General features: G+C 35.8%; 1 protein-coding gene across 3 annotated transcripts in view; it reads right to left on the bottom strand.

Moving 5' to 3' along the window:
• The window catches only part of ASCC3 (activating signal cointegrator 1 complex subunit 3), a 373,754-nt gene that overhangs the window by 279,287 nt on the left and 67,007 nt on the right, over positions 1-27,460 (bottom strand). For all 3 annotated transcript variants that reach the window (XM_069077160.1, XM_069077161.1, XM_069077162.1), the window contains exons 9-10: positions 18,612-18,812; positions 18,013-18,153 (exon numbers count right to left, since the gene is read on the bottom strand). In XM_069077160.1, coding sequence (XP_068933261.1) covers positions 18,013-18,153; positions 18,612-18,812 — 342 coding nt within the window. The remainder of the gene's footprint in view (positions 1-18,012; positions 18,154-18,611; positions 18,813-27,460) is intronic.

The raw sequence follows: 27,460 nt of genomic DNA, 5'->3' as shown, positions 1-27,460 counted from the left end.
AGGCGGAAGTTCTTTTTGGAAGCAGCACCTCGTGGAGAGGGAGAGACTAAGAGATTGCTGGTGGCCGCTTTGAATTGCCCTGGACTTTTGAGACCTGCCCCCTGAGCTGCCAAGGACTGAGGAGACATGGCTGTTTTGCTGGTACTTTGTCTGTCTGTTTTGATGTTATTTTGCCAGATTTGTCCACTGGTGAAAGACTGTCCTTTTGTTGAAGAAGTCCTGGAACCTGGCTGTTCGCTAAGAAGGCCTGAGACTGTCCTGCAGACAGAGAGTGAATACTGTCCACTGGTGAGGGACAGTACTGTTGTTGCAGGGGTCTGGAGACTGTCCTGCAGACAGAGTGAATACTGTCCACTGGTGAGGGACAGTGCTGTTGTTGCAGGGGTCTGGGAGCCTTTCTGTTGGTTCAGAAGCCCTGAAGAAGGATTTTCTTGTTGTATGTTTACAGAAATCCTGGGAGAGGGCTTTGCTAATGTGTTCAGGGGTTTTAGGACTGTTCTACAGACAGAGGATAAATTCATGAAGGGACTGGCAATGTATCTTATGGCCTTGCTAAGCCTTGTCTCCCCAGGAACTAAGATTGCTGAGAACTTGCCTCTTGTCAAGATGAAGACCTCCATTTGGGTATTAAGTGCTGTGTTTAAACTTGATGTAACTCTGGGGTAGATTCAATTGTGATCCTGGGGGTGGGGAACTTTTGACCTTATTGTGCTCTGTGATTGACAAATGAAGGTACTTTACCTATGTTTGGAAACTAATCTCCATTTGAGAAGAGGGGTTTTGTGGTGGACTTAATTAAGGTATAGCCTAGGGATGGAGTAGTATTTAGAACAGGGACTTTGTAATTGATTGAATGATTGGAAGATCCTGGGGTGGGGTAGTACTTGGAGATTATTTAATCACACTTAGTAAATGCTGTATTTTGAATGATGTCATGTTTTGATCTTCTCTGTTCTGGGTTTGTTACTGAATAAAATAGAGAGTACCTATGCTGGTATTTTGAACCAGGGAAGTTGCCTTTGCTTGGTATTACATTACAATCACTAACCTCTAAAAAATGAATCTGAACACATTTTAGAGTGATGGAATCCACTGGGAGACAGAGAGGAGCAGATTCCCAGTCCAGGAAAATGTCCACATAGGACTGGGCAGGGGGAGCATGGAGCACGTGGGGGCTGCACCAGCACAGACCTGAGAGCAGACCACAGTAAAGCGAGAGCGAGCCCCAGCCAGCGGATTCACCCACCACAAGGGCGATTTGCAGACCTCTCACCCCTGGACAGAGGATCTGTCAAAGCTGGGTAAAAGAATGTGCAGGGCCCACAGCAGCCACAGAAGCTTCTCCTGGGGCTATCAGCCCACAACCTGGATGTTTAAAAAAATCACCTACTTGAACTTCTGGGAGCCAAGATATCAGGGTAAACCCTAGCTGCTCTAATTTACCCCATCCCTGACCCTGAAAACCCAGAGATTATTGCCCAGTGTAAATCCTGAAATAGTAGAAGCAGCAGCAGGCTTGGGAGTATTAGAGGAAGGGTGTGACTGAGGTTGTGTCACACCTGAAGTGAAAGGCAGGAGGAGTCCCTACAATATCATTTAGCTTGTCTCTCCAAATATATTAAATCAACTAGATGATGGGGTGGCTAGGTGGTGCAGTGAATAGAGCACTGGCCCTGGAGTCAGGAGGACCTGATTTCAAATCCAGCCTCAGACACTTAACACTTACTAGCCGTGTAAGCTTGGGCAAGACATTTAACCCCAACTGCCCTACCTCCCCCCCCCCCCTTAAAAAAAAAAAAAAAAGCAAATCAACTATATGAAGAATGCCCATTTGTAATGCCACGCACAAGCAACTTTCCAGAGGACTGCTACTGTGAACAGCTTTCAAGGTCCTATTTATTCCATAACAAATCAAAGCAAAACATTCACAGAGAATCAAGGTACAGCATTCACAATATTACAACTTATCAAAGAAAATCACAATATAATATTCACAACAGCTTATCATTAAAATGGCCACATAGTTTCCACCAAAGTGGTCACAATATTTGGAACAAAGAACAATCATCTCAAAGTACAATAGTGAAAGTCTTCCACTCATGGGGCACACTAAATTAACTCAATCAGTTACTTATTCAGCAATCAATTACTAAGTATCATTAATCACTAAGTACAATCATTAGGGAATACACAAACCCTCCACCCCTAGGTCACTAGTAAACTACAATTTCATTATTCCTCAGTACCCATGAAGAGGTCTTATCATCTTGACTTGGGACCGGTTCTCAGATTCCCTGGTCCCAGATTCTACCCAGATTCACCAGACTGTCACCTGGGTTCAATGGCAGACAGTTCCCAGATCCTTGTCCAGCTCTCTGGGTAGGTCCTGCTCCACATTCAAATCCTTCACAGTTTCTGCTCCCGGGAATTCAAGGCTCAACCAAGCCACAAATAGACAGTCCCTGCATCCTGGTCATGCTTCCTCAGTCTTCTGCAGCTTGTTCAAAAAATCAGAATTGCCTTATCCAGCCTGGGGGGAGAGGGCTCCTGGACTCCTGGGCTCCTCTTCAGCCTCCTCCCAGCAGCTGCTTCTGCCTCCACAGTGCTCCAAGAAATTCTGACTGTGCCTTTCTGGGGCTTTTCTTATATGCACACAGCACTAGCTTCCTGTTTCAGCCAACCCCTTCCTGTTACATAAGGAACAGGGGTTCATACCTTCTGTTTCTTTCACAGAGGTTTAATTAGTTACTAAGTGCTAAGAACCTGCTTACTTGCCAATACAAAGGGGTCAAATTACATTACCATTACACTATTTCCAAACACGAGAAATTCAGTTGAACAATCTTGAGAACCTGTCCATCAACGTACATGGATAAAGATCTGGGCCAAGAATGGAACAACTTGCGGAGGGAAGGCTACCCTGATGTTGGGAAACTGCAAGTTTTATGATAGCCAGCATCTCCCTGAACGAAGGCCCATCTTTTTTTTTTAAACAATGTTTTTCCTGATAATGCACTAAGGCTATCTTCAAAAAATTAAATTTATAAGCTAGGTTAATTCACAGGAAGAAAGTAGGCAAGAGTAGGTTGTAACACAGCAAAAAATTTAGGAAAGTCACATAAAGAGTATTTTCAGAATTAAGTATGACTGGAAAATAAAGAAGGTTGATTATGTAACAAGAGCTACATACCCCTGGGCAGCCTGATAAACATACAATTTGAAGAGAAATAAAGGTACCCAGAATGCTGGTTATATCTCTGCAGAGAAGCAATGGTAATGTACCATCAAGAGACCTACAGGATAAGAAAGTATAGTTGGGCTATAACCTGCAGCACTGGAAGGAGTATCCACACTAATGAAACCAAAGATACATCCAGGGGTATGCTGGAACCCGCTCACAAAAGCTAATTATTAAAAATTTTCAGTGTGAGCATTTATTCCTTGGGAATCAAAAGTAGCGATAAATCAAGGATTGAATTGTTGTTTTGTTGATTATCTAAGTTTAACAGTATAGATGACAATTAAAAAGATGTCATATGTAGATTTTTCCTCCCAGAGAGCTAGTTGTTAAATATTTACCAGAAGATTACTGGATATACCAAAGAATACATATCAATGAACAAACATTTATTAACTACCTACTATGTGCCAAACAGGCATTACTAGGCAATTGGGGTTCCCAGACATAATGAAGCAATGTCTTCTCTCAAGGAATTTATATTCCATTGAGGGAGATGTATACATATATAGACATATACAAAATAATTTAGAAGAAGATGGGAAGGAACCAGATGAAAGAACTTGATTTTGAAAATCAAGTAAGAGAGAGAGATAGATGAAAAATTAGGAAGAGAAATGAGAATGATGTGAGAAAATCATGAAAAACTAGTCAACAGCTTGGAAAAGGAGACCCACCCAAAATACTAAAGAAAATAACACCTTAAAAAACAGACTTGACCCAATGGTGAAAGAGGTTCAAAAAGTCAATGAGGAGAAGAATGCCTTAGATTTTGCCCAATGGAAACAGGGTCAAAAAAGCTCACTGAAGAAAATAAAGTCTTAAAAATTAGAATGGAGCAAATGTAAACTAATGACTTTATGAGAAAATAAGAAACAATAAAAACCAAAAGAACAAAAAAGTAGAAGACAATGTGAAATATCTCACTGGAAAAATATCAGACCTGGGAAACAAATCCAGGAGAGATCATTTAAAATTTATTAGACTACTTGAAAGCCATGATCAAAAAAAGAGCATAGACATCATTTTTCAAGAAATCATCAAGGAAAACTACCCTTCTAGAACTAGAGCATAAAATAAAAGTGAAAATAATCCATCAATCACCTCCTAAAAGAAATCCCAAAATGAAAACTGCTAGGAATATTATAGCCAAATTCCAGAGTTCCCAGGTCAAAGAGAAAATTGCAAGTAGCCAGAAAGAAATAATTTAATTATCAAAAAGTCACAGTCAGGATTAACAAAATATTTAGCAGCTTCTACATTAAAGAAAAAAAGGGCTTGGAATATGATATTCTGAAGGGCAAAGGAGCTAAATTACAACCAAGAATAACCTGCCCAGCAAAATGTAGTATAATCCTTCAGAAGAAAAAAAAAATGGACAATCAATGAAACAGAGGGCTGTCAAGCATTCTTGATGAAATGACCAAGAGCTGAATGGAAATTTTTGACTTACAAAAACAAGACTCAAGTAAAGCATAAAAAAGGTAAACAGGAAGGGAAATCATAAGAGCCTTAATAAAGTTAAACTGTTTACATTCCTACATGGGAAGATGATACTTGTAACTCATAGGAGGTTTCTCATTATTAGAGCAGGAGTATAGACACAGGTGTGTCTATAGTGTGTCTATAGCAGGAGTATAGGTACAGGTGTGAGTTGAATATGAAGGGATGATACCTAAAAATATAAAATTAAGAGATGAGAGAGGAATATACTGGGAGAAAGAAAAAGGGAGAATGGGGTAAACTGTCTCACATAAAAGAGGCAAGAAAAAGCTTCTACAGTGGAAGGGAAGATGGGGGAGTTGAGGAGGTAAGTGAACCTTCCTCTTATCAGAATTGGCTCAAAGAGGGGATAGCATACACACTCAAATGGGGATAGAAATCTATATTATCCTACAGGAAAGTAGGAGGAAAAGGGGATGGGGGTTGAGAGGTGACAGAAGGATAGGCAGATTAGGGGAGGGGTAGTCAGAAGCAAAATACTTTTGAGGATGGAACAGGGTGAAAGGAGAGAATATAATAAACAGGGGTTGGGGAATAGGACAGAGGGAAATATATTGAGTAACAGGAACTGTCAAAAAAAATTTTGAAACAAGTTTTTCTGGTAAAAGATTCATTTCTCAAACATATAGAGCATTGAGTCAAATTTATAGGAATGAGAGCCATTTCCCAAATGATAATCAAATGATATGAAGAGTTTTCAGATGAAATAATCAAAGCTCTCTATGGCCATATAGAAAAAAAATGCTCTAACTCACTACTGATTGGAGAAATGCAAATTAAAACAATTCTGAGGTATTGCCTCATATCTATTAGACCAGCTAATGGTACAGAAAAAGCAAATGAGAAATGGTGGAGGGGATATGAGGAAAGTGGGACATTAATGCATTGCTGGTGCAGTTATGAACTGATTCAACCATTCTAGAGAACAATTTGGAACTCTGCCCAAAGAACAACAAGACTGTGCATACCCTTTAATCCAATAATACCACTACTAGGTATATACCCCAAAGAGACCATAAAAAAGGGAAAAGGACCCACATGTACAAAAATATTTATAGTAGCTTTCTTCGTGGTGGTAAAGAATTAGAAATTGAGGGAATGCCCATCAACTGGAGAATGGATTGAACAAGTTGTGGTTTATGAATGTAATTGAATATTATTGTGCTATAACAAAGGATGAGCAGGGGACATAGTAGAAACAGGACTTGCGCGCTGCTCCGGCTTCTACCTCCTCCAATACATGTAAAAAATGACTCTAAACAAACTTTAGAGCTACAGAACTAACAAAGTGATAGAGAAAAACAAATCTCCTGCCAAATGAAGCCTGACAGGGTGGCAGGAAGGGTCCACAGCAGCTAGCTTGGAGCTGAGTGCAGTCCCGACTGAGCCGCGTGTTTAGCCCCACGGTGGCCCCTGACCAGCAGCAGCTGGAGCAGACTTCACAAGAGTAAATCACCAGCAGCTGTCGCAGTTTCCAGACTTCTCAATCCACAAATACCAAAGAAAAAGTAAAAGGTCAGCGTGGAACTTTGTTGGAAGTAGGGGGAGCACAGTCCAGCTGCTACATGGGGCAAGAAGTAGAGGAGGCATGGTGGCTGCAGCTGCTTCCTGGTGGCTGCAGCCGCTGCCGTGTGGCTGCTTCCAGAATTCCTGGCCTGCAGATTGTAGGGGAATCAAGTGACCATTCAGAGGGTAAACCCTCTTGCTTTTACTCCCTTGGATTCCAATCACGGTCTTCAGTGGTGGTTCTGGAGTGTGTGAACAGTAAGCCAGAGTGTGTGCGGTCTATAGAAAGGGCACCCATCTAATAGCTCTGGAAGCTGCAAAAACCCCAGTGATTTGGGCCATAGCTTTCTCCATTCTGGAAGCAGAGTTCTATCATGGCAAAGAGCTCAAAAATCAAGTAACTGGCTGCCAATATGAGCAAGCAACAGAAGCACAAACAGACCATAGAATCCTTTTTTGGGGACAATAAGGATCAAGGAATGGAGCGGGAGGAAGACAGTGAAGTCAGAACCCTTGTATTAAAAGCCTCCAAGAAAAATATGAACTGATTACAGGCCATGGAGGAGCTCAAGAAGGATTTTGAAACTCAAGTAAGAGAAGTGGAGGAAAAATTGGGAAGAGAAATGAGAATGATGCAAGAAAATCATGAAAAAAGAGTTAACAGCCTGCTAAAGGAGACCCAAAACTACACTGAAGAAAATAACACCTTAAAAAAATAGACTAATTCGGGGCGGCCAGGTGGCTCAGCGAGTAAGAGCACCAGCTCCAGTGACGGGATAACCTGAATCAAATCCAGCCTCTGATACTCAGTACCACATGCAGAAATAACTGGCCGTGTAACCTTGAGCAAGTTACTTAACCCTGATTGCTTTAAAAAAAAAATAGACTAATTCAAATGGCAAAAGAGGCCCAAAAAGCCAATGAGGAGCAGAATGCTTTAAAAAGTGGAATTTTCCAGATGGAAAAGGAATTTCAAAAAGTCACTGAAGAGAATAACTCCTTCAAAATTAGACAGGAGCAATTGGAAGCTAATGACTTTATGAGAAATCAAGATACTATAAAACAGATTCAAACAAATGAAAAAATATAAGGCAATGTGAAATATCTCATTGGAAAAACCACTGACCTGGAAAATAGATCCAGGAGAAATAATTTAAAAATTACTGGACTACCTGAAAGCCATGATAAAAAAAAAAAAAGAGTCTAGATGCCATCTTTCAAGAAATTACCAAACAAAATTACCCTGATGTTCAAGAACCAGTGGGCAAAACAGAAATTCAAAGGATTCACCAATCATCTCTTGAAAAAAGATCCCAAAAAGAAAACTCCTTGGAATATTATAGCCAAACTCCAGAGTTCCCAGGTCAAGGAGAAAATACTGCAAGCAGTCAGGAAGAAACAATTTGAGTATCGTGAAAACACAATCAAGATAACACAAGACCTAACAGCTTCTACATTAAGGGATCGAAGGGCTTGGAATATGATATCCCTGAGGTCAAAAGAACTAGAACTAAAACCAAGAATCACCTAACCAGCAAAACTGTGTATAATGCTACAGGGGGAAATATGGTTATTCAATGAAATAGAGGACTTTCAAGAATTCTTGATGAAAAAACCTGAACTGAACAGAAAATCTGACTTTCAAATACAAGAAGCAAGAGAAGCATGATACAGTAAACAGGATGAAGAAATCATAAGAAACTAATTAAAGTTGAACTATTTACATTCCTACATGGAAAAACGATCATTGTAACTCATAACACTTTTCTCAGTATGAGAACAGAAGAAGGGAACATGTGTGTGTGTATGTTTTATGTATATATATGTATGTATACATATATAGGAGGATATATGTGTATATAAATATTTATGTGAGTGTAGGCATTTGTATGTTCATGTATACATAGAGGGCACAGGATGAGTTGAATATGAAGGGATGATATCTAAAAAATAAAATTAAGAGGTGAGAGAGGAATTTATTGGGAGGAGAAAGGGAGTGATAGATTAGGGAAAATTATCTCATAAAAGAGGCAAGAGAAAACTGTTACAATGGAGGGGAAGAGCAGGAAGGTGAAAGGGAATGGGACAACTTGATTCTCACTGAATTTGGTCTAAGGAGGGAATACCATACATACTCAATTGGGTATCTTATCCTACAGAAAAATAGGGGGGTAGGGGATAAAGGAGGGGAAGATAGGAAGGAGGGCAGATTGGGGGAGAGGGTAGTTAGAAGCAAACATTTTTGAAAAGGGCTAGTGTCAAAGGAGAAAACAGAAAAAGTAGGGGGCAGGATAGGATGGAGGGAAAATAAAGTTAGTCTTTCACAATATAACTACTATAGAAATTATTTGGGTAACTACACATGTACAATTTATATTGAATTGCTTATCTTCCCAGTGGGGGTGTGTGAGGAGGGAAGAAGGTAAAAAGATCTGGAACTCAAATTTTTAAAAACAAAAGTTTAAAAATTGTTTTTTTACATGCAACTGGGAAATAAGATATATAGGTACTGGGGTATAGAAACCCATCTTGCCCTACTAGACAGTTAGGGGGGTAAAGGGGCAGGATATAAGAGTGAACAGATTGGGGGAAGGGGTATTCAGTAGGCTTGCTATTATGGGGGTGGAGGGTAGGGGAAAGATGGGAAGAGAAAAATTGTAGCTCAAAATCTTGTGGAAATGAATGTTGAAAATTAAAAATAATTTTTTTAAATGAGCTGGAGAAGAAAATACAAAGCCACTCCAGAATCTTTGCCAAGAAAACCCAAAGAGTCACAAAGAGTCTGAAACAACAGTGACTTTGAGTCACATGCACTGTTCATTGTTTTGTTTAATTAGTGTTTCCATTTTCTGAATCACTTCTGTCATAGATAGAAGGGTGAAAATAAAGAGAATTGGATTGAAATTTTTAAAAGTTATGGGTTCAAGAATTTAAAAAAAGCAATGAGCAGATAGATTTCAGCAAAACTTGGAAAGACTTACATGAGCTTATGTAAAGTGAAATGTACTGTGTATAAAGTAACAACAATATAGTAAGATGATCAGCTGTGAATGACTTAGCTATTCTCGGCAATACAATGATCCAAGACAACTCTGAAGAACTTACAATGAAAAATGCTGTCCACACCCCAGTGAAAGAATTGATGATGTCTGAATACAGATTGAAGTATACTTTTTTTACTCTATTTTTCTTGAGGTTTTTTTTTTCCTGGTCTATGTTTTCTTTCACAATAGAAATGTTTTTGCATGTCTATACATCTTATAACCTATATAGAATTACTTGTCTTCTCAATGGGGGAGGCAGAAAAGGAGGTAGAAGGATAGAGAGAATTTGAAACTCAAAGTTTTAAAAATAAACGTTAAAAATTGTTTTCACATGTAACTGGGAAAAATAATAACACTAATTTAAAAAAAATAAAGTTATTAAAATATCCCCAGTACATGTCATAATATCCTATGAACAGTGCTCACTGAACAAATGAATGAGTTGAGCAAGCTGGATAAGTGTATTTTATTATGATTGTCTTTTAAATATCTGAAGTACAGCTTTTACTTTGTACATATTCACAATATATAAAAGTATGAATATATTTTGCACTAATTCCTTATCGTAATATTTTTAGCTAGCAACTAGTTTAAAATAATCCAAATCTGTTAACTTTTTAAACAGAAAAATATTGAGCATAAAATCTCTGAAAAAATAATACTGTATACCTAGGATTTTCTTAAAATACTATAACTACCATTGACACATTGATAAAAAGCAATGAACTTTATGCTTAATTCTTTTGGAATTCAATTTTCTCATAGCTCAGATTCCTAAATACAAAAGAAAGACATGTGGGTCGTCTTTCATCACTTATGCATCCTAACAAACCTTCCTTTCATTACATTAAAAAGTCATTATGCAATAAATGAGCAGCTAGGTGGAGCAGGAGATAGAGTGCCAGGCCTGGAGACAGGAAGACATATTCCTGTTTGAATATAGGAGTTCGAATGTAGCCTCAAACACTTTTTAGCTATGTGACCTGGGCAAGTCATTTAACCTTGTTTGCCTCAGTTTCCTCATATGTAAAATGAGCTGGAGAAGGAATAGCCAACCACTCCAGTATCTTTGCCAAAAAAAGCTCCAAATTGGGGTCATGAAGAGTCAGATAACTGGAAAAAAAAAACAAAATGACTGAAAAATAAACATATAATATATATATATATATGCATTTATATGTATACACACACATACATTCTCTACAATTAGTGTATATTCTAGAAAGTTTAAGTAGTATGCTAAAATACAAAGAGTATTACAAGTTATTTTAAAAACCTAGGTTTATATTCCAGCTCTGAAATCAGCTATGCAATCTTTAGATAATAACTTATCTTTACTAAGTCAACCTACCTCAACATTTTTTGTGAAAAAAGATATAAGTAAATCTTAAAGTTTCATACAAAGGTTAGTTACTATTTATTTAGCACACTTCAAAAGCATTCATTTAGAGCTGAAAATGTTCAAGAACTTTGCTAGATATGAGATGATACTACTAAATTACTTAGGGCAGTGCCTGGCACATAGTAACCACTACATAAATATTAGCTATTATTGTAATCATCACTATAGAAGGTAAGTAAAAAAAGAGCCCTACTCCCAAGCAGCTTGGAGGCTAATGAGAAATAGTAATTGATATTATGTTAAGACACAAAAGAAAACCATTAGAAAGATTCCTCTAAATCTTTTTTTAAAAGAACAAAAGATACTAAACCAACAGATAATAGAAAATCTGTTTTTAATTGCTTGATTTTACTTTGATTTGAGTAATGGGCAAGGAAGGATTAGCAGTCTTTTGCATACACACCAAAAAATACAACTGTAAGGAGTTTAGCTCTGATTTGCTCTGGAAGACAAAATTAGGACCCATGTCTGGAAGTTGCAGAGAGGCATATTAAGTGATCACATAAGCAATAACTTCCTAAAAATTAAAGTTCTTTAAAAATAGAACAGGACACAGACAACAAAAAAAAAGGAAAGATTTCTTGTGGTGTTTTGTTCTTTAAGCAATATGGCAGGAAAAGAGAGAAAAGGAAAGCAAACAGCTGTTCCAAATGAATGGAATGATGACAACAGATGACAGAAAAAGGCAGAACAACTCAACTTCTATTTTGCTTCCATTTCCTCTGTTTTGGCACCTTATTTTAGTGCTACACAAAATGGAACAAATACAGCTAATGAGAAGTCAAAATCTAAGGTAAGTAAATAAAAGATTTGTCTGAACTTGATGAATTCAAAGTGACCAAAAACAGATTACCTACAACCCTAGGATAATGTATGATGATTAAATCATCATCAATATTTTTTTTAAATGACTGAATGCTGAAGCTGCTGCAGGAATAGTGAAGGACAAATGTTGACCCAATTGCTCCTTTTCAAAAAAGGGAAAAGGTTAAAAAAAAAAAACACAAACAAAACCTAGAGAGATGGTAGATATCTAAAAAAAGAATTGGTGATCTGAAAGAAGCAGTACAGATTTACCAAAAACAAGTTATGCCAGACTTTGCTCACTGGCTTACATGAATGGTCGAGAGGGGAATAAATTAATGCATAAATGAGCATTTATTAAGTGCTTACCACATGCAAAGGACTGTGCTGCATGCTAGGGATACAAACAGAAAAGTAGGAAAGACCTTGGCTCTCAAGGCATTCACATTGTAATGGAAGTTTCAGTTATAGGTCAGATGGAAAAGTCCCAGGTTCCTTGGGGGCAGTGACAAAATAGATGGTAATATATCTGCTTTAATGTCATTTCTGTTAATAAAACCATATCTGTTTCTAATATGGAACCAACTGAGAGTGCCAAAGACTTTAGTGTCAAGAACTTTTCTTTTCTAGGTCTTCATTAGCTATAGTTGGTAAGAAGGCAAGTTTTGACTTCAGCATCAACAGAAGTAGCTGCTCAATGGCATCTCCACAAAGATTATTTCCAAGCACAATGCATATAGAGGCTAAGATGGAAACAGTGCTTGAGGGACACTGTCATTCTCAGAGCTCTTGGATTTATCTGAATAACTGATGAGTGGTTGATGCTTAATGATAGCAAGGAAGTTATGTTCCTTCTCCACAGTGATTTATTTCCTCAGTTATGGCAGTGTGAGTCAGTTGTTAGTAAGGCTGGTAGTCTAGTAATGATAAGCAAAATGGTACTTAGTTCCTTGTTTCAGCTCTTCAAGTGCCTTTGAGCCTCACCTGTGATTAAATTAAGCTTTCTTTATATTGATTGATTCAGATTGTGACTTACTGAATGATATCTTTTAAGACTATGTGGCCACTTTAGTGATAAGTTGTTAAGTTATATTCTTGTGAATGTTGTATTTTGATTTTTGTGAACATTTTGCTGTAGTTTACTGCTGAATAAATATTCACTACACTATGTGATCAGAACCTTAAAAGTTATTCACAGCAGCAGTCCTCTGGAGAGCTGCTCGTGCTTGGCTTCACAAGTGGATATTTCTATTCCCAGGGCTCCTGGACTATCACTATCAGAGACTGAGGAAAGGTAGTCATCAAGATGATGGCAGTGGTTTGATTCTGCTGGTGATGTGATAGGTAGAGCTTACTTTGACTAAGCCTTTGAAAAATGCACCATTAAGTCTATGAGGAGACTATACCATTAAAGGCCTAGGAGATGAACTCAGGAGGTACAAGATCAACCAAAAGATGAGAAGGATGAACAAGCATTTGCTAAGTAGCTACTACATATGTACTAGGCACTATGCCAAGTACTTAAGCTCTAAATGATAATCATCTCCAGGTTTGGCTCCAACACAATTTACCATCCTCCACCCATTATCATCTAACACTCTCCCACTCCTCCAGATTTCTGGCCTTTCGTGGCAATGAGAGATTACAAACTCCCCCCTTCTATTAAGGTATCACCTCCCAAGTGTAATTAATTAAAACCTAAAGCTATAACATTCATTAGCATTTAATTTATTAGTGATAATTAGCATTTAATAAATGCCTTAAAAGTTTGCAAAATGCTTTACATGTGTTAACATATTTGATCTTTCCAACAACTCTTCCAAGGCAAGTATTATCTCCATTTTACAGATGAAACTGAAACAGAGGTAGGGTGGCTAGGTGGCGCAGTGAATAGAGCACCAGCCCTAGAATCAAGAGTACCTGAGTTCAAATGGGGCCTCAAACATTTAACACTTACTAGCCGTGTGACCATGGGCAAGTCACTTAACCCCAATTGCCCTTCCAAAAAAAAAAAAAAGAAACTGAAACAGAGGTAAGGTAACTAGTCCAGGGTCATACAGTTAGTGTCTGCATCAGGATTCGAACTCAGGTCTTTTTGACTCCAAATTCTCCCTTCCAGGATTATGCTACCTAGCTGTCAAAGATGACCCACACACCTGCATAAACTATGTAGATATGGTTGAGTAAATCACTCTTCCCTTCTCACTCTCCTCTTGATACCCCCAGTCCACAACATAACTATATCCAGTTCCATTCCCATCCCACCCCAATTACCTTGTGGCAGTCTTATCCTCCAAATCTAATTTTTCCTTTTCTGTCAAGGATACCACCATGCTTCTAGTCTCCCAAGTTCTCAAAGTCTTTGGTATCTTTGATTCCTCACTCAACTGAAACCATTTTTGTCAAACTTAACAATGACCCTGCCATCTTTTCTCAGTTCTTATCTTTTTATGACCTCTCTGAAGCATATGACACTGCTGACCAGCCTTTCCTCCTGGGTACTTCTAATACTAGATTTCAGAAGATTTCAAAAATCCAAATGTGATAATGTTTTTACCACAAAGTTCAGTCAATAAACATTTATTAAGTGCCTACTATATGCCAGGCACTGTGCTAAACACTGGGGAGAAAAAGAAAGGTAAAAAAATCAGTTCCTAACTACAAGGAGCTCACAGTGCTGGGAAGGAGTGTGAGGGAGGAGAATATCGATGGGGAAGAAACAAGATGCAAAAAAGAACTATGTACAGACAAGCTATATAAAGGCAAAACAGAAAATAATCAACAGAGGGAAGGCACTAGAATTAAGAGAGACTGGGAAAGGCTTCCTGTAGGAGGTGGAATTTTATTTAGGACTTCAAGAAAGTCAGGGAATCCAGGAGGTACAGATAAGGAGGGAGAGCATTAAGAGTGTCTTGTTCAAGAGATATTCAAGGGAAGAAAAGGGTATTGTCAGATTACACATTAACAAATATATTTAATCTATAATTTATGAAAAATAAGCAACTAGGATGGCATTGTAGAAGTTCTGTCCTTCCAACTGCTTGTCTGATTCACCAGCAGGTGACATCCTTGCACTTATTCAAACCACCTTAGCACAATAAACATAAATATTTCTTTCTAATGTATTTGACTATGATCTTGATTAATGGTTCATCTAAAGCACAATTAATTAACCTTATATAATTTATACATTAAATCTTTGTTAGCATTTGAATTCACAAAATGTAAAAATGCAAACTCATTAAGTACAAATAAACAAAAATTACTAATTTAGATAAAATTTATAAAGTTTAAAATAAGTGAAAAAGCATAATATTCAGGAAAACCCATTTTGGAGTAATCATGGGAATTACAAAACTGGTCTCTGTCATTCTGTAAATTAAACCAGATATATCTCACAGATACTGAGATTTGGAAGAGGACTTGGTAGCCATGTAGTCCAATCCATAAAAGAAGGAAAATGCACTCAAACATTCTCAAGGAGTACTCATTCAACTTCTACTTCTATAACTGCAAAGAACCTACTACTACTTTAGGCAGACCACTCCACTTATGGAACCCTCTCGACAATTGTCAAGCTTAAATATGCTTCTTTTCAACTTCTACCAACTGCTCCAGGTTCTGCCAGTGAGGCAAAACAGAACAACCCAAATTCTTCCTCCACGTAAGTCTAATAACTGAAAACAGCAATATTCATTTCTCAGTCATCTCTTTGTATACAAAACATATCCAGTTCTTTCAACTGATTCTCATGTCATAGACTTTATTTAGGCTCTTCACTGTGTTGAATGCTTTCATCTAGACCAGTTTTCAAACTTTTTGGTCTCAGGACCCCTTTATACTCTTTCTTTCAGAAGGTAACTGTTGGATTCTTTTAATTTCTATTTTGCCCTCTGATTTTGGACAGTTTTCCTTTATAATTTCTTCAAATAGGATGTCTAGGCTCTTTTTTTTTTGTGGCTTTCAGACAGTCTAATGATCTTAAATTATTTTTCTTTATTCTTTTTTCCAGGTCAGTTGTTTTTTTCTCTAAGATACTTAATATTTTCTTATACTTTTTCCCCCAGTCTTTTGACTTTGTTTTATTGTTTCTTGATGTTTCATGGAGTCATTAGCTTCTACCTAGCTAATTTTAATTTTTAAACTTATTCTCTTCAGTGAGGTTTTGTATCATTTTTTACCAAGCTGTTAATTCTCTTTACAATGTTTTTTGCATTGCTCTCATTTGTTTTCTGAATTATTCCTCTAATGATCTTATTTGACTTTTAAAAAAAAATTGTGCTTTTAAAAAAGTATTTTCTTTAATTCTTCTAGGAATTCTTGTTGGGCTTATGTCTAACTTGAAATTTTCCTTGCAGCTTTGTTTTGTAGATGTTTTCAAGTCATTTGTCTTCTGTGTTTGTGTCCTGAGCTTCCCTGTTGCCATATTAATTTTTTATAGTTGGGTTCTTTTTTTTGGTTGCACATTTTTCCAAATTACTTTGGACTTTATGTCAGTGTTGGGCTCTGCTTACTTCTAGGAGTGAGGAGGGGAAATGGGAGAAGGATGCCTGGCATGATATTCTGCCCTTTTATGTCCTACTGCCTTCATGTTTGAGAGTCTATTAAGTTTTCAGCACTTCCAAAGTAGTATAGTCTGGGGAGAGGTCTGTTCCTTGCTCCTTACAAAGGGAAGGCCCTTGTTTCATCTCAACCACTCCCCTCTACCCTGGAACTCTGACCCAGGACTGGGTAATGGGCAACAGAGCTGCTAAATTGTATCCGTTCTTACTCCCAGTGTTGATATAGGGGTCTCTGGGATCTCTTTCTCCCCAAGTGTTTCTTGCCCTAGTGTTCAGCCCCCTTAAACATCCTGGGTATTGGAATGCTTCCTTCTAGAACTGGAAGGTTACTTGTGCAATGCTCCTGCCTAGCCCCCTTCTGCTCTCCAGTGTCCACAGACTTCTCTTTCTTCCTAAGCTTCCCTGGCCTGGAAAATGACTCACTGGGACTTTTTTTTGTTTTGTTTTCCTGATCAGAACTCAGTCTGGCACACTTTCTATGGTACAGTTGAAGAGCTAAGGAAAAAAATTCTACAGCTTCCAGTTTGACTTTATGTCTCACCCCTCCCCATCCCCACCACAATTCAATGTGTTTCAGAATATTGTTTTAGCTGAAATATATAAAGAAAATCTGGTTTCCCACCAACACATAGTTGGAAAAAAGAAGATTATTTTAATAGGCAAATAACATTTTAGTAGTATTATTAGTTTTAACCTCATGGAGACTCTTTTGGTAATTCCCAGGGGCCTGCAGACCAGATTCTGACTACTACTAACTAACCACCATTTTATACTTGTAAAGCTGATCTTCTGTACATATGTCTTCAACTTATTATGACCAGGCCAATTTTTAAGCTTAAGAGTTAGCAAACTGGCCTGAGTATCAAATCCTGGTTTTTACATTTTAAAATACATAAAACTTTATTTTGAAATGTAGCCTACAAAACAGCCTTCAGGAAGGATTTGGCCCTCAGCCATAGTTTGCCTACTCCTCCTCTACCCTATCAAGATTCTTCTACATTGTTATCACCCAAGGTATTAGGTATCCTTTTCAGTCTATTCATCTGGCAATTTGATGAGCATGCCAACAATGTCTCTATCAAATTCACTGGTGAAAATATTAGCACAGAACTAATCACAGATCCCTCGGGTACTCCACTGGAGGCTTCTTACCACAATGACACTGAACCATTAACAATACTCTGTTTCTGTCCAGTTCTGAAAATTATTTGATTATGTCATCATCTAATTAATGTCTCACCAAAATCTCCACAGGAATACTATGAGATTAATCCTTTAATAAAAGGATTTGCTCTGTAAAACTTGGACTCAGTCAAAAACCACACCCAAGAACCTAGAACATCACATGTGGCCTCAAGGCCTTAGATTCCCCACCTCTGGCAGAAGCTCTATGAAGTGAGGTTTTATCTTCTACTTCTTCTAATACACGTCTATTTCTCTTGAATGAAAGTATGAATCCTTGAAAATTTTTCACTATTTGGATAGAAATGCTTCTGTTAAGCCTATGGGAAACTATTTAAGATAAAAGTATGATCCTTCCAAAGAACTATATATTTCCTTCTTCTGATGAGGATTTCTACTGGTCTCATACTAACAACTTGTTCTCTTACTATTTCAAATAAAATAAGAAAAAGCAAATTATAATAAAAACAGAACTGGTCACTGTAGATTACAATGTGTCTTGGACACATATATTTGGAATTTGGTAATATGTTCACGGGTATGACAAAATATCAGCTTGAGTATGCACGGACAAAGAAACAAACAGTGAGAGAGAGGTGTCTCATGTAGCTAATGGAAATTACAGGAATTAAAAACTTTTAAAAGCACTAATACATTTAGGACTTACCTTATGTATTCCATAGGTACCAACATTGGCCTTTCTTTTCATCACATTTATACAATAAAAAAGTAACACATTCTTTTAAAAAGATTCATATTAATTTAACATACCTGTGTTCGCAAGATTTCACCTTTGGACAACTGCATGTCACCAGTCAGCTCTTTCACTGTGATGCCCAACGGCTCCAGACGCTTGCTGAAGTAATTTGTCATTTCAGCTGCCAAAGCCTTCATTGGAGCAACATACACTATCTGTATGAAAAGGACACAAGTTTGATAAATGAGCTAAAGCCACAACATCATTTGCTTCACAGCAACCAATACAAATCACAATTTATTGTGAAATATGATTCTAGGCCCTTCAAGTGAAAAATCTTAATAGTGATATATGAAAAGTAGTTTTCTTTGTTGGATAAGTGTGTAGCTGTTTAGAGGACAATGGATTTTGTTTATACAGCCTCATCACTTTGAAAATTGGTTCTGTTTCAAAGCAAAATGTATTTTCATAGCTTTTCACATGGGTAATAAGATTTTTCAGAACACAGGGACTGGCTTAATCTCAATGAAGTAAATCAAGCGGCATTGTTTCTGTGACTTCAGCCAAGTACAATATCCTTGAAAACTTCTGCATTTCATAAAATGTGTATAACTGTATAATGGGTTTTATCTTACAATTTCAAAAGTTATTCTTAGGCTCATTAATTTCTTACCTTAAACTCATCCTTTCTGATAACACCTTGTTGAACATGTTGTCGAATTTCATGCAAGACTGTAAGCATGGCAATGTTAGTCTTCCCAGCTCCAGTGGGTGCACAAATCAGCATGTTTTCATTTGTGTTGTAGGCTGTCTCAAATACTATTGACTGGATTCGGTTGAGTCTTTTCACTCCCTTAAAAGCCAGCTGGCCAATCTGAATAAAGATATACCCCCACAGATCAACATGATGATTTCAAGGACAGCGCTAAAGAATTAGACATACATATTTAATTCCTTTTTATCAAAACAATATCACTGCTTGCTCAGTCTATCAGCATCCTACTATACTTAACTTGAGGTTGTGCACTATGGAAAGTCAGGAAAATGGTTTGCAGCTATGAAATATTGTTAAATACATTTATGAATTACCTTTCATTTAATTTGAAAACTCAACAATAGCACAATCTTGAACCCAACATGCTTGTATAAATTCTAAGCACATCACTGGTGAGAAATTTAAGAAACAAACAAAAAGATTCCCTTATAAAAGTACCACTGGATTAAAACTGAAGTTCTTAAAGATGTTCTTCTAAGATAGTATCCACTTTTCTTTTTTTTTTTAGAAGAAAAACTATCAAGTACAGGATACACAAATCTAAAAGCACATGATTATATTTAAGGTAAAGTGTTTTGGGATGTTTAGAAAGCTAGCAAAATCATTTGCAACTATTACATATTTAAAATACATTGATGAATTGCCCTTCATTGATTTTGAAAACTTCAATTTAGTCCTTTTATCATTATATTAAATGAAATCAAAATTTGTAAAATTGGGGCTTTGAAGGAAACTTTAAAAACTAATTCGAATTCAAAGAGAAATTTTTTTTAAAGAACCAAGTTCATAATATGCTACAATAAAATGTCAGGAAGTAAAATATTCACAATAATTCATAATTAATGTTAAAGATATGACAGAGAAAAATAATGTTGAAAATGCTCATGATAACAACGGATATTATTTTCTCCAAAAGAGTAACTTTCATAAGATCATTTATTAATTGTATAGAAAAGAAGTAAGGACAAAAAAGGCATGGCATGAGGATTGGTGAGGAATATGCTGCTAGACTTATCTTTCCATTTCACTACTTTGTTCATGTCATTCTGCTTCTCAAGAAACTTCAACCTTCCCCTATCATGGAGAGGTTCCCAAAGTGGGCAATATCACCCCCTAGGGAGCCCTGGACCGATCCAGAGGGATGGTAGTAGCCTCATGTGCAACTGGAGGGTATTGAATAAAAATAAGGGGGCAGTGGAAGCATAAGGAAAGAAGAGAAGAAAATTTTGAAAAACCATTCATACATGTTTCATCTGTTGTGTAACACAGTTAAAGTTGTAATGATTAAATTATTTTCCAAATAAACACACAAAATTCAAGTTATAATCAGAGGTTAAATCCTGCTAACAGGTCTTAACAAGCAAGTATTGGCAGCTGATTGTGTCATACATTGTCAGGAAGTCCAGCATGCACCAGCAGGAATATGTATGTGTAATGATTTGTTTACAATATGATACTATACAGTTACATGATGCAATATTGCATTGTCAAAATTTCAATACAGAGAAAAAACCACAAATTTATAATAAATTATTAAATTTAAGATGCATCATTTAAAAAGAAAAGATGTGAATTAAAAAAAACTGTTAAAGGATTAAAGAAAGTAGATTTCTAAGGTAGCACTGAGTATGTTTTTTTTTTAAAAAGGGGGCAGTATGTAAAATACCTCTGCCCCATAGGATAAAATAGTAATTCCATAGCCAGATATTTAAGGAATGCAACATGGACCCAATCTACCTGATGGGCTAAACAACTTTCAATCAGTACATGACTAAGTATTTGAGAGATGATGTGAACCCAAGTTTCCTGACTCCAAATACAGCATCCAATTCCTTACCTCATGCTGCCTCTCATTTGAATTATAAATAAAAATTTTTAATAATTTGAAATCTCTTTATCTTACAACAAACAAATAAACTATCTTGTGCAAGTTTTTATTGCTAATTACAGATGAAGAAACTGAGTCCCCGAGTGGCAGAATGAGAGCCAAAGTCACATAGTTAATAAATGTCAAAGCTAGGTGCTCTTTGTATTATATCATACACCTCTGTATAGATAATGACATTTTTCCTTTGTTTTAGCTAGTATTTTATAAGATTATGGCTTAAAACAGCTGAAATTATGCAATATTAAGAAAGCAACAAGTTGAAAAATGATGTATAAATTACTTTTATATCTTAAATTGATACTTTTCCCATAAATTCATAATTATAATCATCATGTTTAATCAGTGGGCATCCCAATGTGAATGTTTTCTGGTTCACATGAACTCTGTTGTAATCAAGTATCTCCTGGATTTATTAAATACCTCTAAGATTTTAGTCCAGTTTGGTGTTAAAAGCTACTCTGTCCAGCTTTTCTCAGCTGCCAACTCATTCCCATCCTAGTCATCAATGTTCTACTCTACTTACATGAGAGGCTAATTAAAAAGTTGTCCTTAGTTTTTCTTTTTAACCTTCAGACAGTCTTGTATAATGTTTATCTCCCCATGCCCTTTCTCATGCAAGTAAAGTGAAAAGAAAGGGAAATCATTTCAAGGAATCATACTAACTCTGAGAGCATAGAAAACTCAATAACTATTTTTCTGGAATCCTAACAATCAATAAATACTGCCATGTTTTTACCTCTTTGTTTTCTGTTTTGACAGGAAAAAGTTATTCCACCTCTAGAACACGCAAACTCCACTCTAAACTTCATTCCTACTTCCTTCCTACTAGAAAATTGGATTTGTCCCCTTGAAGCACCATAGGTTCTAACCCGTAGGATTTTTTGCCTTACCTTACCCACATGCAAATCTTCACCTAACTTCTTAGCAATCTCCAGGCCATGTCAATGCACATATATTTCTCTTTCAGTACTCTTAAGCAACTCTTTAAAAATACAAATTGCTAATCTGCATTAGAGGAAAAAGTTTCCACATAGTAAGCTATCCCTTCAGTCTCCCCCAAATGTCATTTTTACTAGGAGGGTAGAGAATATGTTACCTATTTCATTCATTCATTCAATAAATATATATTAAACAACTATATGCAAGGTAAAATAAGACTATGTTAGTCTCTTAAGTACTATTCAAAGAATGTCTTATGTTGTTCATAAACCATCAATCTTTGTAATTACTAATCACAACATAAACCATATATTTACACTGCATACTTTTATAAAATACTTTCATGAAGTTAACAGTATTTGTTGAGCATCCTGTGCAAGGAGAAACAGACAGACAGATAAATAGATATATTACAAAGACAGTTCAGCTTCTGCCCTGAGGATTTAAAATCTAAATCATATCAAAGACCACACACAGAGAAAGTGGTTCACTTTCAGAGGTGTGAATGTATTTTATTTCTAACAGCCAGACTATTATAACAGTGATAATGGACTTCCCATAGAGTAGGGGTTCTTAACTTTTTTGTGTCAAAGGGTTCCTTGGTAGTCTGGTAAAAATCTATGAACCTCTTCTTAGAATAATGTTTTTAAATACATAAAATGAAACACATTGGCTATAACTGATTAAAAAGAAACCATTTTTACTGAAATATAGTTATCAAAAAAAAATTTTTAATAAGTCCACAGACCCTAGGTTAAGAATGCCTGCCATACAAGAATAAGCTATAATGATTTAAGGCTGAATCAGCTTGTTTAATATTTCCAGTGTAGACACCCTTCCCATGGTCCCTGTGCAGATTTGTCATTTAACAATTTATGTACATGGATTTTGAGCCTATCAAATAACAAAACAAGTCACAAAATCACCACACCTAGCTTGAATAACTCCCCTCTTCAATTTTCCTAAAATTATTCCCTTTCCGTCTTAAAGATATACTCCAAGTTTAGTATTCTAGGATTCAGTAAGCCAATCAAAGTTTAATCAAGACACGCTCTTCATGACGATCTAGACAAATCTCCTCTCAGCCTTCATCCTTCTTGAGCAGTCTTTTTTTTAGTCTATTCTCACATAAAAACTAAATTATCTTTCTTCCTTAGTCATTCCAATTTCCACCCTCTTAGATCATTTCCAGATTATCTATTTCTTTTCAAATGTGCAGCAGACAAAATTATGTAGACTTATACAGTACTAAAATTATACTATTTCTTTTGTTCTAATCTCCCCCATTCCTACCCAGGAAGATTAGCAAGTTCTTTATAATTTATAATCTTAAAGAAATTCTTGGAGCCCTAAGAGTTTCGATGACTTGTGCCATATCATACAGTATCTATCAGAAATGACTGCATCCCAGGTTTATCCTGAATCTGAGGCCAGTCAAAAAGGATCTACTGATTTATGTTTAGTGCTTAGCTTGATTATAGAGAGGAGAACACTAGGCAACTATAAAGTGGAAAGAACCTGCCCAATCATGGAAGCAGTAGAAATGCAGCAGAAAAACTCAAAGAAAACACAAAATTACAAACAAAACATATTACTAACTAAGAAGAGGAGAGAAGGGAAAAAATAATAAAAGAGCTAAAATCTAAGGAATGACTTAGGTTTCCTTCGACAATTAGGAAATGAGAAAAATACTGTGGCATATGAATGTAATGTAATGTTGTACCATAAGAAGTGACAAAAGAGAAAATTTCAGAGAATCTACAATAATCTATGAACTGATATAAAGTTGAGTAGAACAAAGAAAACAACAGCAACACTGTAAAGGAGAACAATTTCAAAAACTTCATAACACTGATCAATACCCAATGACCAACTATGTCTCCAAAACACCTGTGATGAAGCCTAGGTCGCTGTCTTCCTAACAGAGAGATGACATACATAGAAGAGCAGAATGTGCATAAAGACATAAATTTTTGGACATGGACACCATGTATAACTCAATTTGTTTGAGTATACTTATTATTTACAAAGTTTTTTTTCATTATTTTAGTTATTAATAAGGGGAAAATGTCAAGGAGCAGGGAGGGAGCAATAGTGATGCTAGAAAAAGAGAGGGCCACTGTACAATTTTTTTTTTCTGAATGAAGAAAAGAAAACAGAAGTTCCAAAGTAAAAACGAATAAAACTGTTGCTTAAAACTCCCATACTAAATTTGTTATAAATATTCAAAAATTCCAGAGCTGCAATAACAGGGATATTTACTGCTTCATGTATAATCTTTTTTTCCCTGTAATTCTTTTTTTGGAAATTATCATGCTTGTTGTTTTTCTAGTTAAGAAGAATAAAGATGACAAAACAAATTCAATATCTAATTACCATCAAAGCTAAATATACACACTACTTTCTAAATAAAGACTTTCTTGATCTCAGCAGCTAATGCCTTCACTCCAAAATTATATTGGTTTTAATATCTATATATTTATATATATGCTTATATATAAATGTTGTCTTCCCAAACAGAATGAAAAGAGAGAGACTCCATTTCTCACTTTTTAGATCCAACACTCAGCACAACCCCTGGTACATAAAATATATTAATAAATGTTCACTGAATGATATGAAATTGATTGGTTCCAACCTGTCTACTTCTACAGATGAATTTCTTACAACAAACTATAGTAAACTTTTTAATCTTATAGAAAGAACATGACATCTTAACAATTCTAATCTAATTTTATTAACTTAAAATAATTAACTTTGATATTCTTTAGCTATAATTATTAAATGCTACCCATACCAATATAATATTTAACTAGTTAGGAAAAAAAAATTAAACATAACCCACTTGCTAAAAATCACTTTGCAAACATACTTATTTTGTTAAATCAGTTAACTAAAAGTGACTTTTGAAGTGACAATTCAGAACTGCTATTAAGTGGCAAGTATATTGTACGTGCTCAGTAATAACAATAATAAAAGTAGCTGGCATTTATCTAATACTTTTTAGGCTGGCAAGGCACTTAAAATACATTAACCTATAAGCGTTAACAAGTATTTTTATCCCCATTTCACACAGGAAAGAACTGAAAAAAAATGGAAACTCTGGAAGAATGATTTAGAAGAAAATTAATGGTTTAATACAAGAGTTTCAAAATACTACTCCAGTAAGAGAATCCCTGAAAATTAAAGGACTTCATAAAACAATAAGAAATAATTTAATATTTAAAAAAGAAAAATTTATGTAGCGAAAACAAATGCCCCAATAAACCTGCCAAGAAGAGATAATTTAAGCATCACAGGATCACTAGAAAGACATAACCAAAACAAAGAGAGAGAGAGAGAGAGAGAGAGCCTCAACATTATATTTTGTGAAATCATGAATGAAAACAGCCCACAGACCTTAGAATCAGAGGGTAAAGAGAAAAGACAAAGAGTCTACCAGATACCTCCTGAAAAAAATCCCAAAAGAAAAACTTCCCAAAACACCAAGGTCAAAATCTGGAGATTCTAGGTCAAGGAAAAATTACTGCCAGAAGCCAGAAAAAATCCAAGTACTAAGGAGTCAACAGTTACAATTACACATGATTTAGCAGTCACAACCATAAAGGAGCAGAGAATTTGGACAGTGATAATCCAAAAGGCAAAAAATATAGACTTACTTATTTATAATAATTTTATATAGAATAATTTATTCAGCAAAACTGAGTATACTTCTATAAGGAAAAAAAAATGGACCTTTAATGAATCAAGATTTCTACTTATTCCTGATGATAAAATCAAAACTAAGTAGAAACTCTGAATTACAAACTTAGAACTCAAAAGAAATATTAAAAGTGAGTAGTGAGAAGGGACCATACCTTTTTTGGTATTTTTTACATTATAATAGGGAAAGATAATAAAAGCATCCCTTCAGAATCCTAATATCATCAGAGTCCAAAGAGGAAGTGAAGTAAGAACAAGTGTCTTGGATTGATCTTATTAACATTTTAATGATGATCTTAATAGGAATAAAGAAAATGGAGGGGGAAAAGACAAACACTAAGATACATGGGGAGGAAAGGTACAGGAACATAGTATCTTGTAATGGGGATGTACAAGTAGAACAGGAGAGGGTGAGATGTCAACCTACTTTCATATGAACCAGATAAAGGAGGACTGAATACACACAAAGTTTGGTATAGAAATACATTCAGTTAAACAAGGAAATAGGAGGAAACAATGAGAAGGGAGAATAAGACAAAGGGTAGATTCAGCAATGGATTAGTCCTAAGCAAAACAACTCAAACTTCAAAGGATGAATTATTAAGAGAGGTTTTAAAAGGAAAGAAAATGTTGATCAGTTGAATACATTAGGTATGCAACATACAAAAGCAAATGAACATATACAAATCAACAACTTGTCTCTGTTCATTGAAATTCTAGAACACACACCTTTTCATATACATTACATTCCAAACTCAAAGTTTCTGAAACTCAGCATTCCATTTCTTTCCTCAATGTAAAGTCTCTACTCCCAAGCCTAGAATTCTCTCCATCTCTCAGAATTCTCAACTTCCCTCAAAATTCGGTTGAGAAACCACCTCTACCATAAAGCTTTTTCCTCATCTCAGTAGTCAGGACAGCTTTTTTCCTTTTATCACATTTACTAACATGTTGTGTCCCCAGTAAAAGTCAAGCTCTTGAAAGACAGTACTGCTTTGATTTTAGCTTTTCTCTATCCCTAGTGCCTAACAGTGATTTGCACACACTCATTTAAAAAATGTTTACTGAATAAGCAAATAATAAAAAATGCAAGTCAGAGTTACTTGATACTTAGGTATACAACAACAATTTATGAAATCATTGGTTTTATACTGTTTCCAAAACTGTTATTTTCTGTTAAAAGAGTGTGTGTGTGTGTGTGTGTGTGTGTGTGTGTGTGTGTGGAGCATAAGTCTGGAAAACTAACATATCAGATCCTACTTTATCTTGTGAAAATATAAATACTATTTTTATAGGTACAGGAAAATTAAAGGATGGAAGAAAACAAGAACAACTACAAGTATTCAAGCTTTTAATCATCAGAATTTGTCAAATTATGGCTCTGAGTTAGTTCAAATATCCTTTGTCACAAGCTTTTTTGTACTAATGATAGGATACCTATCTGATCAATGTGGGGTTGGGGGACTTGTTGGCAGTCTTTAAAGAGTGGCATTTTATTAGATTATTTCTAACTACTGGCAGATGTCAGAATTCCCACTGTAACTTAGCAGGTGTTTTTCTGCAGCTGGTGCCCTTTCATGGTTAGCTGTTTGCAAGTGTTCCCATTAGAATTTAAGTGCTTCAATTCTGATGGGGTTTGGCTCATACAGACAAATAATTACTATTAATAAAAAGAAGTACATATAGGATTTTCTCTCAAATGAGATTCACTCAGTTTAACCTATTTCTACTGAACACTCTCTATATAGAAACTTTATGGTTCATATTATAAACAATTGTTAACTAGTCTCAAATGAGAATTTTTCATTTCTACATGTGAATTTATCTATTAACTAACATAGAACATATGGATAAGTACATCTACATCTATCATACACCAATTCACAGATAAGGAAACAGATAAGATCGGTAATTTACTTAAGATGATCTCCCAGATGAGGAACTCTCTCTAACATCATACCATATTTTGCAACAATTTATAGTCTTAGAGAATTGCCTAAAGAGAGTAAATGACTCATCCAGGGTCACACAGCATGTGTCAAAGATAGGACAATTATACTAGGAAAAAAACAAAACACTTAGCACATTTCGCCATAAGACTTGAATATCTTTTAATGTAAGTTGGATGATTTTAAAAGTATACATTTGTCTTTTTATTTTGTTATTTTGTTTTGTTTTTACATCATTAACATTGATCAATACACCCTTCTCTTCTGCC

The sequence above is a fragment of the Petaurus breviceps genome, unplaced genomic scaffold (genome assembly GCF_028583685.1).
Source record: "Petaurus breviceps papuanus isolate PSGF00001 unplaced genomic scaffold, PetGlider_PUasm1.0 90977, whole genome shotgun sequence".
Lineage (NCBI taxonomy): Eukaryota > Metazoa > Chordata > Mammalia > Diprotodontia > Petauridae > Petaurus > Petaurus breviceps.
The sequence above is the reverse complement of the archived record's forward strand: the minus strand, read 5'-3'. Positions and strand labels throughout refer to the sequence as shown.